The following is a 16,989-nucleotide window of genomic DNA, read 5'->3' as shown; positions in this document are numbered from 1 at the left end:
TCCTGGTTTATTTTTCCCTTCCATTTTTAGCATCTCACGTAGAAAAGAAAAAAAAAGTTCTTGCTCATAACCTCAGATGTGTCATCGAAGCTATGTGCCTAAACTGCTGGAGGGAGACGTATGTATTACATGCTGCAGCTTTAAGCTGAAACATTACAAGTTCATCCCTAAAGGAAAGAAATCTTCATTATAGTCACTTTAAAGTCAACTTAAAATGCAAAAAAAAAAAAGTCAATGTGACACTAATATGGTAATGTCTGTATTACTGCACTGTAGCTCTAAACTCTAAATAATAACCAACAAAAGGTGCATGTGAGAACGCAAATGTCCAACATTCATATTTAAAAGCAGTCGTTTACTCAGAAGCAAATCCTTCTTATATATTTAATTATGATGTTTAAAAGAGCAAACATTTCAGTGACTGTTTTCAATGCAGTATGAGATTCCTGCTTAATCGTCACAGTGCACATTACCTTTAGATGGCAGTTGGCACGGCCCCCCATGCAGGCAGGCAGACATACACAAAACATAGGATCCCGACAAGAAAAACAGTCATTTTAGCTTGAGACACACTGCTGATTGGTTCACTTGTGTTCTTGCGTGACCTTTGTATTTTAACATGTTAGTTTGGATCTGATGATACCTGTTAAAGCACAAAAGTGAGGAGACAATTTGTGCTTTCTATGAGGTCAAAGTGACTGGTTTTGCCAGCAGAGACAGGGTGGCTTTGAAAAGACTGATTTCTTTTCAAGTGTGTTATTTCCACAAATCAATGAACTTTGCCAATGCTGCCACGCATGTCGTTATAACATGTGAAGTTGTTCCTTTGTTGTTTGACAGGCAATGTGTCTCACTCTGTGCTGCAGAACTTCTGGGATCGAGCGAGAGACGACTTATGCAAACAATGGCCAGCTTTATTCGAGAAAAGCTTTATGTAGCTCAACATCAAGTTATTTCAATACAAATACTCTCTAATCCTATATATCGTTTGGAAAAACAAAAAACATACAAACACATAGGTCTTGACTTGATTCTACTGACAATGTGCAAAGTTTATATAAGCAACTTATGACAGCTGAACATAAGTGTCATGAATGAATGTACTTAAAAGAAGTGTGAAAGTTTGGCTTAACAAACTTTGTTCTAAACTAGGGATATATCAACACTTTTAGCCCTTTATTATACAATCTTTGATTAAGCACAAATTAAAATCATCAAACTCATGAGACAACCTTTAATCTCGTAAAGGAAACAGTTTAAGAAATGGATAAATGAAAACACATACACACACACACACACACCGTTTCAAAGGCCTTTGTAGCCCGCTCCACAAATATCAAGCACTGCATCTGTACAACACAAAACTGATGTGAAAACAGACAAACATTAGCCACCGTCAGCATTCATCAATAGACTGAAGCATTTAACAAGGTGAATATCTGCCAGTATATTGGCCCATATTTCTTCTAAAAAATATAAAATAAAATTGATTATTTTCTGCTAAATGCAAACCAATTTAGTTTAACATCATATGAGTGAATAATCACCCAAAAATGCACACACACGCACACACTTCAGAACACCATCTGTAATTGAAAACTGAAAATATCCCACTAAATGTTAAAACTGATCATTATAACAATAAACAACAGCTCAGGCTTGTATACTAGCTGAAGTACCCAGTGAGAACAGGCCAGGGTCTGCTATCTGTCACTGTTCAAAGAACCAGCTTCAGAATATGTGAAACATCTATTCCACATGAAACTGTTAAATCCCTTCTCAACCGAGTGGGCAAAAGGCAGGCATTTTCTAATCGCCGTGCCTATACTATCAAACACTCTCAAGGTTATTGCATTTTAAGACTTTTTTTTTTCTTCCTGTCTTGAAAAGGTCGACAAAGAAAAGCGCTGGAAAAAAAAGAAGAATGAGAAAAACTCTAGCTAGTGTGTTGCATTCGTGTGTTATCGTGCAGACTAGACATGCCGACTTCGATGATCTGAAATCAGCTCGTAAATATGTTGCTTTTTTCAATGTGCGTCTGGGCCAAAGCATATGCTGCTAGATATTTGGCACTATGAATCCAGAGCAGGTAATGTGAGGTGTTGAAACCGCATTGATGAAACGAGAATGCAAATCATTCCATTCAATCATTTTATCAATATTCTGGAAAACGAATCAAGTAAATGGTTTGTTTTTTGGAGTTTCCTAAACATCTGTGTATATCGTTTACAGCTGTTCAGATGGTATAGAGCAGGGGTGGGCAATCTCAGTCCACGAGGGCCGGTGTCCCTGCAGGTTTTAGATGCGTCCTCGAACCAACACAGCTGATTTAAATGGCTAAATTAGCTCCTCAACATGTCCTGAAGTTCTCCAGAGGCCTGGTAACGAACTAATCATGTGATTCAGGTGTGTTGACCCAAGGTGAGATGTAAAACCTGCAGGGACACCGGCCCTCGTGGACTGAGATTGCCCACCCCTGGTATAGAAGGCTAGATGCAAGCCCTGCTGAGAACCTGTCCATTCTGTGAGAGCAGGCCATTATACTGGCACATGCATTTTAAATGTCTTGCAACCGCAACCTCGTCTTACTCTGATGAATGCTTTATGTTGCTGCGCCTTATTAAAAGCTCTTACCATTATTGTCTGCTCCACAGCTCATCTTTCTAGATCCTAATTTAGTAAACTGAGAGCTCTGAAACAACATATAGATGGTATCGTTCCATTTATACCATCAATGCCGCCTGACGCCCAGGAAGGAATGATTGTGGTGACTTTTGTGTACTCAGCTATTCAAACATTGTAACAAGATGCCAATTATCTACAAATAGTTAACTGAAAGGCAACAGTACTTGAATGTCCTGTCCTTAAGTAATAAGGAAAGAAGAAATCCAGTGAAAACCTCACATCAGACCTGAGAGATGTGGTCGAACCTTCATTTGACCCATCTACTGCTCACTGAGGCCTCATCAGAGATGGTGTCAGTGGAAGGGTGGTTGTCAAGAAGGAAGGGAAACAGGAAGAAAAGGTTGAGGTATGCCAAATTATACAAAAATACCTCTTTTCCACTAGCACCTACTCGACTTGACTCAACTGGACTTGTTTTTAAGGTTTTCAATTACGTGGCAGTACCTGGTACCAGGTATTTTATTATTGCCTATTAGGTCGGGTTTTCAAGTGGCCTGAGTTGAGCCAAAAATGCGACATAAACAGAGTGCATGTCATGAGATCGACTACTTTACAAAAATCAAATTTGCCATTTCTGAAACCGATGGAAATGGCTACACACAAACCAACACCGCAGTAATGACAAGGTACAGATTTTTTTGAGCAGCAAGTATACCATCGCCTCAATGTCCTCCATTGTTGTGTTTTGTTTGTGTCGCATACAAAAGACTTTCAGGCCACTTTGCTGTGACAGCCCCACCAACACTTAAGTGGGACTCGGATTGTGGAAAAGAGTTATAAGTGGACTGAGAAATCAGTGGCAGCAGGTGTTATGGAGGGATGAATCCAAATCTGAAATGTACATTTCTACTAATGTAGACCAGTTTACAAATATAAAACTGTCTAAGTAGTTTACCTTTACCCTACAATTTTACTGCAAATAACAATTAGCTAGCTGCCACCAGTGCAGGCGCAGTGGAAATGAGTTCTCTAACTGCACACGAACGTAAGGTGCAAATGCTGACTGCCTATCAGATAATCATTAGTCCTTGATCAAAGACTTCCCTTCATAATGAGCTTCAAAAGTGTCAACAGAAGCTAAACTGCAAAGACATGACTGTCACTTTGTTAATATCATTAATATCAGATAAACGTAGCTGCCGTGATTACGCTCATCAAATAAAAAGGAGTAAAGGATACAAAAACACCCTTATTGTTCAGTGGATGAACTTGCTTCCTATAGTGGTGGATATTTTGTGTATGTTATGTTTAATTAAAACCTGAGATCATTTACAAAGCTATGATATGGATGCAAAATATGCCATACATGTTGAATGTCCTTGACTTAAATGTTGCTACTGAAACACTAGCCACTTGAATAGACTTGACTCTGGCTAGATACATAAAAGCAGAACATAAAGAAGGAAATCCGAGCTCCACAGCAGAGAGGAGAGGGTTTAACTGGCTAATTTTTAAAAAAAAAAAAAAAAGAGAGAGAGAGAGAGAAATTATGCCAGGATATTTGGATTTTCAGGGCTCTGGTTTAAACAATTAAGAGGGCTGTGTCAACTTCTTAGCGGCCGCGGGTCAGTTGATGATTTTAACTGTCACGCTTTGTGCCAAATTTTTTTTTATTTTAATATGAATGGCATCTTCTTTGCTTGTAGTGTTTTTAGTAGAGATGAGTCATGCTTTTCTACTGAATCTGCTTTATGCGTGCTGGTAAATAATCTAAGCAACCATTTGAAAAGAACATCTCAAGTCTGACAAGGCTGTACAAAACCCCTCTTATCAGTTAAAGTAATTGTATGGGGTGTTCTATACAAAATGAATAAGAAAAACCATCAAAAGCTACAACTATGGTTCACTGCTCCAAATGTGATAACGCCACAGTTTTTAAAGAGAAGTGCTAAATGTCAAGGTTCAAATTTACTATTCAGCGCCTTTGCGGTTTGGTTTCCCTGAATATAATTTAGTGGTTTGTTTCTTTGCGTGGCTGTGTGTAAATTTCATGGCAAAATAACAATTTCCACAAATTTGAACAGGTTGAGGTCTTTAAAAACTAGATGTCACTAAGCAATCATCTAATCCCAGCAATAGTAAAACTACTGACAAGCCGAAATTGCTATTTGGTCAAAGAGGTATGGAAGGAGCCAACTTTATTTTGTTTTATGTTGCAATATACTGTTTTATAGACCATCTTTTCTAATTTGTATTGCTATAGTCTACTTTTAGTCCTCCTTTGGGTAAGGCAGTGCAATACGGCTTTAATCTCAATACAGCCGGACTCTATGCAAAAACTAAATTTATGAACCATAATTTAGTACTCCATTTTTTTGTGGAGAAAAGCCAGATGGCAGGTCTATGTGAAGTCAGCCAAAACGCAAACCTTTCATTTTTGGGGGGAGAAAAAAAAAAGTCATAAGCAATTCAAAAGCAGGGCTTTAACAGCATCCCTATTATTTAATTAGGAATAACTGACTTAAGAACAACATTAATCAAACTCATTTCAGTTCATGGGCCACATGCGCTCAGCCCAATTTGATCACAAGTGGTTCGAAATATCGCATAATGATCCATTTGTGCTATTTTTAGAGTAAAGAAGAGCAAGTACATTCTGAAAATGCTCACATTTAATAAACCATCCATTTACAAACCGGATGACAAAGCACCTGGAAGAAACACAGTCTGATGTAACTACAAATAAACATCATAATTCAGAGACACACACTGGCCCAGCTCCTTAGTTTAACCACCTTAATATAGTGTCGTATGACAGATCATGGGTAATGTCCTAGTTTGGACCTCTTACTTGGACTGATGACAGTTTATTACAGCTGGTTAAAGGTTTCGGTTAGCATACATAAAATAAAGGGAAAACACATTGCACCTCCATCTAAACTAAATTAAATTGCATTATAAAAAATTATTACATTTTATGCCACAAATAAATATTTGTGTTCATCCATTTGTTCAAATTTTCAACACAACTTTGGTAAAAGTGTTTACTGAAAATATAATGTCTAGATTACTGTAGACGAGCATAGCAAAATAAAGCAAATATATAATAATTAAAAAAAAACACTGAAAGAAATACAAATTATTATATATGAATTATATATGAAAATGACTTAAAGAAATATGAAAATCCCCCCCCCCCCCCCCCCCCAAAATAAAATCTACAAACTACAAAACAAAGTACAACCTGTAATACAATTCTTCCTAGTACAAAGTGCAGTGAAGTAAAAGGCCCAGTCACACTGGCAATCACGTTTTAGATCATCCGCTTCATGATCGATCACAATTCACATATTATTGTAATGTGTGAAGTACAGAAACAGAGTGATGAGCTTTGGTTGGTTGTTGGTTGTTTTGCACAAAATAATGGGATCCATTAAAATCCATTGAGAAGTTAAGCAACACTAAGAGCAGAAGAGCTTCTTTTGAAAACTGGAAGGTCTCTGCAAGACGATCAATATGACTGTGCCACTGAGCAAATTTGGGGCAAAGACCTATTAGGTGATGACGTGCTCAAGTTTCACTAAAATCTGACCAACACTTAGGAGGAGCAGTAATTCCTGTGAACTGAAGGAAGACAAATGGATATGTAGATGGTGGTCCTTAAGCCGGAGATGCTTTTTTAAAAAAAAAAAAAAAAAAAAAGTCCTCCGCACTTTGCAAAGTCATCCAGTGGGCCTGATTGGACCTTTTGATTCATGTTTGACAGACCCGGTCTGAATGATTGAGTTCACACTTTCTTGGCTGTGTGAGGAAGAGTTGCTCATACTCAGAAACTTTCCTCATACCCTCTCGTTGGTTGAGACATGTCGGTGGCCACATAAAACCATATGGAACCCACACATGCATGTTTTTACATATATGCATGTACGTATGCAAAAATATTCAAGCATATGTAAGCACTTTTCACTAGTATCGTGGTTGTTTTACAGTTATAACGTACACAGGAATTAGTGACAAATACTAAGGTTTTGAAGTATACTAATTTCCAAACTTGCAACTGCATCCCAACTCCTCAAATGAAATACACAAATTCCTCACGCATTTGCTTTTCTGCATGAGGCAGAATTGTCACAAATGGAGCGCAGATTATCATTTCATGTGGTGCTGAAAACGACCAATAATAAGCCACTTGACACACAAGTCAGACGCCACCAATTTTTCTTCCGCTTAAAACAAACTAACCTCGTTCAAACCGAGGCGTGCGTGTTGCGCTAACTTTCAGAAGAAGCCAGGGTACATTCTTTAGAACAAGTGTGAAAAGAACAGGCCATCACCCTGCTGCGTAGTTTTCTGGCATACTGAAGCTCCTCACAGAGGTGATTGTGTGTCTGTGGAAGAGAAGTGAGAGAGTGTAGGAGGGTGGAAGGTGGGAGTGTGTACAGCGTCCATGTATTGTTTGTAAATCACCCTACTGGCAAAAGGGACACTTGGCTCTATAGCAGCCAGTCCACCCAGGGATACAAAGCAAGCTCTGGTGGGAGGTGGAGAGGAGGGAAGAGTGAGAGGTAATTCTATATGTGCATGTATGCATGTATGTGAGAGGACAGTGTGTTAGAGCGATGGAGACAGCATCTATTAGAGACACTCAGAAAGGACGGCAGGGTAGAATGAGCAGAGGAGCGAGGAGGACGAGAGGGGAGGGAGGGAATCTTGCGAATGGGGGGTAGGTGGTGGGGGGTGTCTTTTTTTATATGGTGGTATTGGTTTGAAGGCTGTTTGGCAGAGGCGCCCAAGGCAGTGCTTGCTTGGATTTTAGCCTGTCACTTAGGACAGGGACACTAATCAGGATTGGTCCCGGTTCCTACCCAGGAAAAGGGGGAGTACTTTCAGACCATTACTTAAGAAAAAAAAAGAAAAAGGAGGGGAGAGGAGAGGAGAGGAGCAAGAAAGAGAGAAGAACTGCTGTAGCACAGCAGGAAATGCTAACCGCTAACCTCATTTACATGCAGGTCCAGGGAGAATGGGGGGGAGGCTTATTCCGTTTCCAATCTCCATGTTAAATGCTGGCCAGGGCAGCTGATGGGAATGAGAGGCATTGTTCGCCCCATGCTGCTCTTCCCCCTCTCCATTACACCAATACCTGCCTCTCTTTCTTTGTGGCATTAAAAAAAAAAAAAGGGGGTGGCACTGCTTTAATAATTTCAATCTCGACCTGAAATCCATATGAACCTCACAAGGTTTGTATGTGGCTGTTTACTTTGTGCAGACTGTGTACTGCAACCAACCCTCATAGGTCTATCTGTTCTGTCATAACCAGGTTGTGACCCGAGGCTGCCGCATTCAAAGCCATCCTTCACCCACTGAGTCTGTTCTGTGGCATAATGATTGCTATGACAACCATCACTTAAAGCCACGGGTAGGTGGAGGAGAGATGTCAGCTTCTCGTCTACTCTTCTGATGATCTCATTTCTGGCTGGCAGGTACAACAAGGTCAAACCACTGAAACTGGAAAAGTGGCTGCTTGCTACATGCAAATGACAGAACCGACTTTCCAAACAATTACACTGCCCAGTCCAAAAATCGGCGTGGGGCTAAGCTGCGAGAACCACAAGGTAGGGATATGAAAAAAAAAAAAAAAAAAAACCACAACAACAACAAAAAAACCCAAAACAAAAATAATAATATCAGGGGAGTCGGAGAGAATGAGATGTAGAGGGAGGCACGGCTCTCTGGCCAGCTATGAGCACAAAGTCTGACTGTGCGTGCCAAATGAGGTTTTAAAACGGTTTTTCTGGGAGGATTTGGGCTAATCTAGAAAACCTTCTGGAGGAAGTGCAAATACATCTGCCGCTGACCACTCCCCTGTAGAGTACGAGGGATTAATGGCATGGCAATCTGAACCAACATGGACCTCGGTCAAAACACTGGTGGGGTGTGGGAACATACGGGCAATTATGAGCTGAGCCATCTGATTCTGTCTTTTAGCTTCCCACATCCGACCGCTGGTAACTTGACTCGACTAATTTGTCCAGCTTAATTTGTTTCTACTTATGGTTTTGGCTTCTTTAAAAGAACCATAAGCCACTGGACTCTGCACTCAAAAAACATCCACTTATTTGCTAATCTCATCAGAATCGTAAGGGCAGAATCAAGTGAGCATGTGCCCTTGGTTAACAATGAAAGGCAAGATATTTGTTTTAATGCGCCAGAAGATGGAACGACTACAGCGTGTGTGCAAGGAGAAAGCTTCTCTGCAACATCGAATTAGTCAAGATGCTCACCTGCAAATGCAGCATCGTAAATAACCTCACGCCGCCCTGACAATGGCTTTCTCAGGAGATGACATCACATCAGTGATTTTAACTTCTCTGGATTTTTGTCCCACTGCCAAACACTTCCACACCCTCTTTTAGAGGTGATATATTGTTTCCCTAGAGAGCTGTCACTGCCTTATGGTCTTACTATCCTGTGTCTGTGACGGACGCCCCCCCCCGCCCCCTTCTGTACTTTTAATCTTCCTATAAAACTGATCCTATGTCCCAAAAAGCTGTAAACACACAGCTGTTAGACCAGCTAGTTAAAGACATTAGCCCGCGTCGTGCTCGTGTCTGCCCAAATGCGCAAAGATGAAACGCGTCCACGCCAAATGGAGCGAGAGGGGTTAGCCTGGCTGGTGCGCTGAAGGCTAACTGAAGCCAGGCTGTGCTTCAGAATGTCTGTGTGTGTGTGTGTGTGTGTGTGTGTGTGTGTGTGTGTGTGTGTGTGTGTGTGTGTGTGTGTGTGTGTGTGTGTGTGTGTGTGTGTGTGTGCGCGCGTACGAGGCCTCCTGCCCTCCTCTACCCACACAGGAAGTGAGGTCATCCCATAGCACTGTTCCGTGCCGAGTGCACTCGGCAAGGGTGACAAAGATCAACGTGTTGGCCAGCCCACTAGGAAATATACGTACATTGAATTACAGAGTTTTTAAAGGCAGCTTTGTGGGTAATTAATGTGTAATATACATAAGCAGTAGGATCTGTATATAGGCAGTTAAAAAAAAAAGAAAAAGAAAGCAATAACCCAAGCGGAATCCACAGACGAAAAACAAAAATCAAGATGCCACCTTGTGCCAAAAATATTCCCAGTTTGGTGCACTTGTTAATGATGTACCACATGCTCAAAAAATTCTTCACAGCCCGCAGGGGGTGGTCTTTCTTTTAAGACAATTGAGGAAGTTCTTTATCTCTCAACAACGCAATTTAAGTGTCTTTCTAGGAGTGAAACGTGAGACAGAGGCAAACAATAAATCACATCCCTGTTTAGAGCGGGCGTCTGGCACGACTAGCCAGCTTCGGCTCCCCAGACCACCACCACCACCACCACCTCCCTCCTCCTCCTCCTCCTCCTCCTCCACCGCCGCCGCCTCCTCCTCCTCCTCTCCTCTCATGCTCTCCATCCCTCATGCCTGTTAAAGGCTTGTCCTGCAGGGCCTGGATGCACTTGTGTGGTACAACAACAGAGAAACCGCCCAAAGCTCTTAACAGCTCTTCCTCTCCACTTCCTCCCTCCCTCCATCTCCACTGCTGCTACCACCACCAGCTCCTCTCTCCCTCTCCACTCTGCTCTGTCTTTCCCAGCTGCACCGGCGAGCTGTTCCGTATGAACTGCTGCCAGCTGAAAGCCTGCTACTCCTGTGAGATTGCTATTACTCAGTGCAAGCAGGGCTCTGCGTAGCCAAAGGGCTGCTCTCCGAGCTGTAGATCTCCATGTTGTGACTTGTCAACACGGGAAAAATCGTTACCAAGGCTGAGGCACTTCCATTCCTCACAGAGGGGGTTCTGATTGCGACCAGGCAGACAGGCAGGTACTGTACTGAAGTATTAGGCTGACTACTGATTTTGTGCTGCAGAGGACTCTCTGCTCAGAGAAAGCACTTTGAAATGATTAGATAACACACATCTCAAAAAAAAAAAAAAAACCCTTTCCAAGTTGACCATTTCAGATCAAGTTTTTTTTCCTGTGTTACAATTTGAACTAAACTTTGCTACACTGTACCAGAATTTATTTTTAAGACACCTAACTTACCACAGGCTCGAACAGTAAGCTTTTTAATGCTTCTTTACAGTGACTGGTCAAATGCATTCCTTTACTCTTTATTAAACAGTCTTTATATTTCTATGAGCGGCATGCCTCTCTGTCAGTTCTTCTGCTAAAAATGTCGCTGAATTGTATTAAACCAGCTGGGGGAGACCCAAAGTGTGACTGGGTGAGTACCACATGGGCACAAAAACCGTCAGGCAGCCAAGTCCCCAGTTCGATTCCCAGCCAGCTGGATCTTTACTACAAGTCGTTACCCCGCTCTTTCCCCCCGGGCTTCCTGTCTCTCTCCATCACTCAAATGCAGAAAAAAAGGCACAGGACTTTTTCCTTTCTCAAACATATTTAATAAAGGGGAAAAAGGATAATATTTATTCAATCTTCAAAAACTCTAATATCTTCTAATCTCCTATAACTCAGGCCAAGACCGCACGTTAATGCATTACAACAAGGAAAACAAACTGTCCAAGTTTGGGGAGCTTTTTCTTTTTCTAAATCAAAAAAAAATAAAAAAATCAAATCTTTTTTCTGCACAAATACGGTGATGCTCATTCTCACCATCTAACATAAAAACGTCATTACTGACAATGTTCCAGTCACACTACTATGTGTATATGATGCTTTATCATTGTAGCCCAGCAAGAGCTTTGGTCCTATGCTTGAAGTTCAAGTGCAAATCATCCTGTATTTACAACCTTTAGCATTTGGTACTGTTATAGCCCTTCTCAGTATGCAAGACACCGACTCGCATGATTCTCCTCCATTAATTAAAAAAAAGAAAAAAAATGCACACAGACGCTTGGGTCGTGAAACCTCAAAAGACTTGGCGAGGTAATATAACAATCTGCATAACTTGTGTGAGTGTGTCTAGACACAAAAGGATTATGTCTGGCCCACCACTTGTCATTGTGTGGTGCTTTAACTAGCTATGAATCCACAAAGATCCAAGCAGGCCTTGTAGTTTTGGTTTGACTAGCACGCTGTGGTCTAGGTAACCGTAAGTGCACACAGTCTTCCAAGAAAACAGATTTCTTTCGTAAACATGTCAAATTATCACCAGAAATCTCAGCACAATTGTTCATCTTCTGTCACAGCACATAGAAAAAAAATGAATTTCTGTGATGTTGTGTGTCTTCATGTCGCTTTAGCCCAGACTTGTATTTACTGCAAAAAGAAGTCATAGGAAATCAAGGCTCGTGGTTTTGTGTCTCAAAGTATTGTATTTCTGATTTCTGGATTGGTGATAAAATCCAATTAAAGTGAAAAGAAACTGAATTAACGACAAAAAAAAGGAGAAAAAAAATCCTCCATTGTGCTTTACCAACGTGACACTGACCAACATACTTGACCCCGAGTGTTAAGAGTTTTCAATTGACATGCCTGCATTCAGATGTTCTCGAGTAACAAACATAACCAAAACCTAAGAGAGACATAATACCAAAGAAAAAAAAAAAACCCACTCAGTCAACAATGTAAGGTATTAGCCTGGTTGTGTAAAGAGCGGTTAGCATTTCAAATGATGCCTTCAACAGGATGTGAAACTGAATTTTCACAGTGCGTTCATTTCACATTATTTTCAAGTAACAGATCCACACTGAGTTTTGCTTCTTAAGAAATGTTTTTTTTTCATTTTCTTTTTTGTAGTCTGTATGCTTTGCGCCAATTGTCTGAAGCAGCAAATAAGGTTAACATTTGGTATAAATATTGATCCTCACCCTGAGGCTTAGTTACTTCTTTGAAACCAGGCCCATTAAACCTTGCCCAAACTCGCATCACTCTCAGTGTTTTTCTGTTACTATTAAGTGAAACACAAAAGGCAGCTGGACTCTTCTTCTTCTTTTTTGCTTACAAAGAAGAAGAAGAAGAAAAAGAAGCAGGTTTCTCTTCTCTCAAAGACTATACAGCGAGAGAGGCGTCCGCCACCTTTCCCCTGCCCTATAATTCATTTCTAAGTTAAAGGCTGTGTATCATTACTCGCTTGAGCTCTACTCGCCCGACGCCGCCAGTGCACCCAAGCCTCATCAACTTGAGGGGCAGCGGTGGTGATGTTAGGGTGTGTGTGTGTGTGTGTTGGGGAGGGGGTGTTCTTGGCAGAAATTCCCCCACAAATTTTATGCCAAGAGCGAAATGGAAACCTCCTCTCATTTTCCTTTCCCCTTAATCCAATGTTTTCAAGCCCCAGCCCCACCAAGGTCATTATAATCATAGCAAGTGGAAGGTAGCCAGTGACCCGCCATTACAGTAAGCTCCAGAGCCACCCAGTCTGTCAGCTATTGGCTGACAAAGACAAGCAGAGTTAGGTCTAGAAATGTCCAACGCAACTCCATTTCAGCTGAAGATAACCAGGGGCGGACGGAGAAGGCTCCTCCCCAGTCGCTGAGGACGGTGCTTTTTGTGATGTGGCTCTTCTTGATTGTTTGAGAAGCGCGAGGTGGTGCGGAGCGGGTGATCTGAGTAAAGCGGAAGCTGGGATATGGACATTTTGGGGACAGAAGGTGGCAAAACGCTGCTTCTCACATTTTCGAATGCACAAAGTCACATGCAAAATATCCAAACTTTTACGCATTTTAACCTAACTTTGAAGCGCAAGTAATAAGGCAGCAAAATTACACACACACGATAACACACCACAAGGTCATAAAGAATGGCTGTTTTCATTGTGGCACCAAAGGTCATGTTTACTTGTCAGAGTGAAGGCGCCATACTGTACTGTGACCTCCATAGCCAGCTTATGTACCCACAGACACAAAACACACACACAAGAGGTTGTGTGTTCACTTTCATAACACTTTCACATGTGTGTGCCATGCACACGCACTTAAAGAATAGTCTCCACTCACAAGCTGTGCCACAGACAATAGGACACTGCACACTGGGCAGCACAGCCCATATATCTGGGTCTGTGCTAAGATAAAGCACCTCCAGCATTAAAGCCAGTGTATTAGCTTGCCCTTTTTCACCACAGATGAAGAGATTTGAAGCTCGATATTGTGCTCGTTGGCTGGCACACCACCAGGGTGTTGTTGGCTGAATAATGAAAAACACACAGACTGACAGCGAATGGCATGGGGTGACACTTCCATTCTAGAGTGGGAAGATCCAAAACAAAGCGCAAAAAGCTTCTGACAAATTCATACTTTTCTGTGACAGTTTGTTGACTGAGGAGGGAAACAACTCCTAAATCAGAAAAAAAAGCAGCTTTCATTTAGAGCCAGGAACAGGCACAGCAGTGCTCCAGCACAGTGCCTACACGGGAGCGCATGGTTTCAGATACGTGGGTGAAGAGTATTTTTGTTGCAGGCCAATTACGAAGCGGCTTAATTGAAAGGTTGATGTGCTCAAAAAGAGAGAAAATACTGGGACATCTTGTGTTGCTGATCCAGACTATACATAATCACACTGTGCCAAACACAGCTTTTATCACGAAACCGTGTGCACCTTCTGAAAACACCGGTTGTCTTAAATCACAAATCTTAAGCAACCCCTCTCATTCCCCTCTGCTTGGATCTTATATTTTAATCAGCTCACCGCTCGTCTGATGGAACGGTTCATTTCGATTCACACACTATGCCAAATATTTACATTTTAAACTAACAAACTCCATCCTTAAAAGTCAGTGCCTTTACCTTGCTGCTTCTTTCAAAGTCTAGAATGCAAAAATTGAGATGGTTTAATAGATATTCAAGTGCTGCAGCCCTCCTGCCTGCCCCCCCCCCCCCACACACAAAATACAATTTATTTGAATATATATCACAAAGTGAGTCACTCCACCTGAGCAGGACTACAGACGTGTTCTTATTTCCAGGAAAAGCCGAGTATAAGCTCGTAGGAGTACAGTGGGCTGTACAGTAGAAACCCCCCACCCCCAATCTGAAACCTTTCTTAAAGAGAGAATGGCAGAGCAAACTGATGAATACACCTCACAGAAAAGGGTCACTCTCACCTCACGTGTGAAATTAATGTGCCACTGCTTGCATTTCAGGGCTACCGCGAGCGCTCGACACACGTCATGACACACAAGACTTTGGCAAAACACATGCCTTTGCACAACTACCGTTAAAGACCCCCCCTCTAGGATGTGTAGTGATAGTACGCAGGCTGAAGCGGATTCTTATCATTTAAACGTCGCGACCCTGCTCTGCGCGGTTCATCCATGTGACTTACACACTCCTTATGCAGCACATCAGCGAGGACTCGCTGTCAGTCAAGTCAGGAGCACACACACACACACACACACACACAGTCCCTGCACCCACTGTCACCTCGTCTCCACCTCTATGCCTCCCAGCCAACCGCTGCAATTTCCCCAAGTTCAACCCTAGGTCAAACACCTGAACAGTAGATCAGTTAATATTAACAGTGGAGAAAAGGAAAATGGGATCTGTGCTGGTTAGGCCGAGCAGCTCCCCGGATCTGACATTTAAGAAATGATGATGATGAAGAAGAAGAAGAAGACAGTGCCATAAAGACAAATGCATCAAGCCACTGTTGATGTAAACATGAATCACTCAATTATTCATTACATTTACATACTAATATGACTAATTGTGCTCTTTTGCTTACGCACGTCTTGGGCAGGAATGATTAAGAGCAGACTAAATGCCACTCTTGGATAAACCCTTTAATAATAGTTGTCATCGGCCACGCTAACGTCTCCAGCAATCCTCTAGTGGCCAGAGCGTGTCACTGCAGCTTTTCATTATCTGGACTGATAAAAGGCACAATACGAACATCCAAGACACGGTAGGGTCAAACACACAAAAGTAAAAAGAAAAAAAAACGAGCTCCTTCCCAATTCAGCTTCAGCACGGGATTCTCTAATGGGCTTTCTGCGGCGTTTGCACAGCGTTACCGTGAGAAACGTAGTAAAGAAGCACAAGTGTCGTTTCCTTTTTCTAACCGCGTTATTGATCGTAGTCTGTCTGCAATGAATGGCTGCAAAAGGGAAGGGGGGAAAAACCCTGAACTTCAGGTGACCGACCATGGCTCTGACACAGCCTGCATGCAGACTGGGAGGGGTAGGGGGGGAGAGAAAAAAATTGCATTGCCTCGGAAAGAAAAAAAAAAGAAAAGAGAAATTAACCACACTTTAAAAAATAAAAAAGTCGATGACAAACAAGCGAGAAGAATTTTCGTCTCTACGATTGGGGAGCCGCAAAAACTATGAGGCGAAAGTTGGACGTTTATTGCCGACGAAATGAAGTTTACCGAGCGTTGCTAGATAGCGCTATTGCTAACTAGGAACACTGGAGTACGGGTAGCCAGAGTCTGGCTCGTCTGATCCGACTGACCCTTCATTTTATTGCGGCCAGACTACCAGATCCTCCCCTTTCTACCCGAAAAGCGACCTAGCGGAGGCGAACGCATTACCGAAAACGCTCGGCCGTTATCGCCCCACACGCACACACAACCGACACATATGCCAACTGACCGCAACCTTTAGCGGAACCGGACCTTTATCGATTATACCCTTATTAAAGCCACGTATCATTTATCCACTCACTGCCTAGGCTAACGTTACCCATCGCCAACAACATGGCTGCCTCGCTCGGACCTAAAAAGGGGAGAAATAACCTACGCCGAGTCTTTTGTCTGTTTCACCTCTTTAACCCTAAACTACTGCGCAAAACACACGGAGAGCCGTTAAAATTGCACAAAACGAGCGAACGACTTACGTGAAGGCAGGCGCTTGGGTTGCTCCTGCTTCCTCCTTGGCATTTTCCCCCGTTTTTAATCACATTCTCGTCCTTGTTTAGGGATAAGAAGAAAAAAGGTTTTTCCCATTGAGACTGGAGGCGCCAGTGATGGCAGGGACTTGGTCGTGCACCTGGCTTTGCTCGGTTTAAAGTGTATTGTTGGGGGAATGGGAACACACAGGCGGAGGAGGTGCCGCTGTTGTTGTTGCCGTGTCTTGACTATGGCTGCTCTCGGTGCAAGTGTGTCTCCGAGCCCCTAACTAACACTAATGCAGGGATCAAAGGGCAGCAACAGCAGAGCAGGCAGACACGCGCGCGCACGCACACACACACATACACAGACACGCGCGCTCTCTCTCTCGCTCACACAGGCGCTCACACGCGCTCTCTCTCTCTCACATACACACTCACTCACTCAAACGCACACTTGCGCGCACGTACACATTGGAGGAGCTCGCCCCCGAGAGCAGCGTACGGACAAGGTGCCCCCAAGCTTTCAGAGTGTATTACTGAACAGAAAATATATTTGAGAAAGCAGGGACATAATTCGGCGGAGAGAGCATATTGATGGAGTCGGGTTGCATTAAAGGGA

General features: G+C 42.5%; 1 protein-coding gene across 1 annotated transcript in view; it reads right to left on the bottom strand.

Moving 5' to 3' along the window:
• The window catches only part of znf827 (zinc finger protein 827), a 76,316-nt gene extending 59,592 nt beyond the window's left edge, over window positions 1–16,724 (bottom strand). Inside the window, exon 1 of the mRNA XM_063476093.1 lies at window positions 16,377–16,724. Within this exon, the coding sequence (XP_063332163.1) occupies window positions 16,377–16,419 (43 nt within the window). The 5' untranslated portion in view covers window positions 16,420–16,724. The remainder of the gene's footprint in view (window positions 1–16,376) is intronic.
• Window positions 16,725–16,989: the final 265 nt, after the last annotated feature.

Source organism: Pelmatolapia mariae, linkage group LG6, assembly GCF_036321145.2.
Source record: "Pelmatolapia mariae isolate MD_Pm_ZW linkage group LG6, Pm_UMD_F_2, whole genome shotgun sequence".
In the NCBI taxonomy this organism is placed as follows: domain Eukaryota; kingdom Metazoa; phylum Chordata; class Actinopteri; order Cichliformes; family Cichlidae; genus Pelmatolapia; species Pelmatolapia mariae.
Note: the sequence above shows the minus strand (reverse complement) of the source record. Positions and strands in the feature narration are given on the sequence as shown.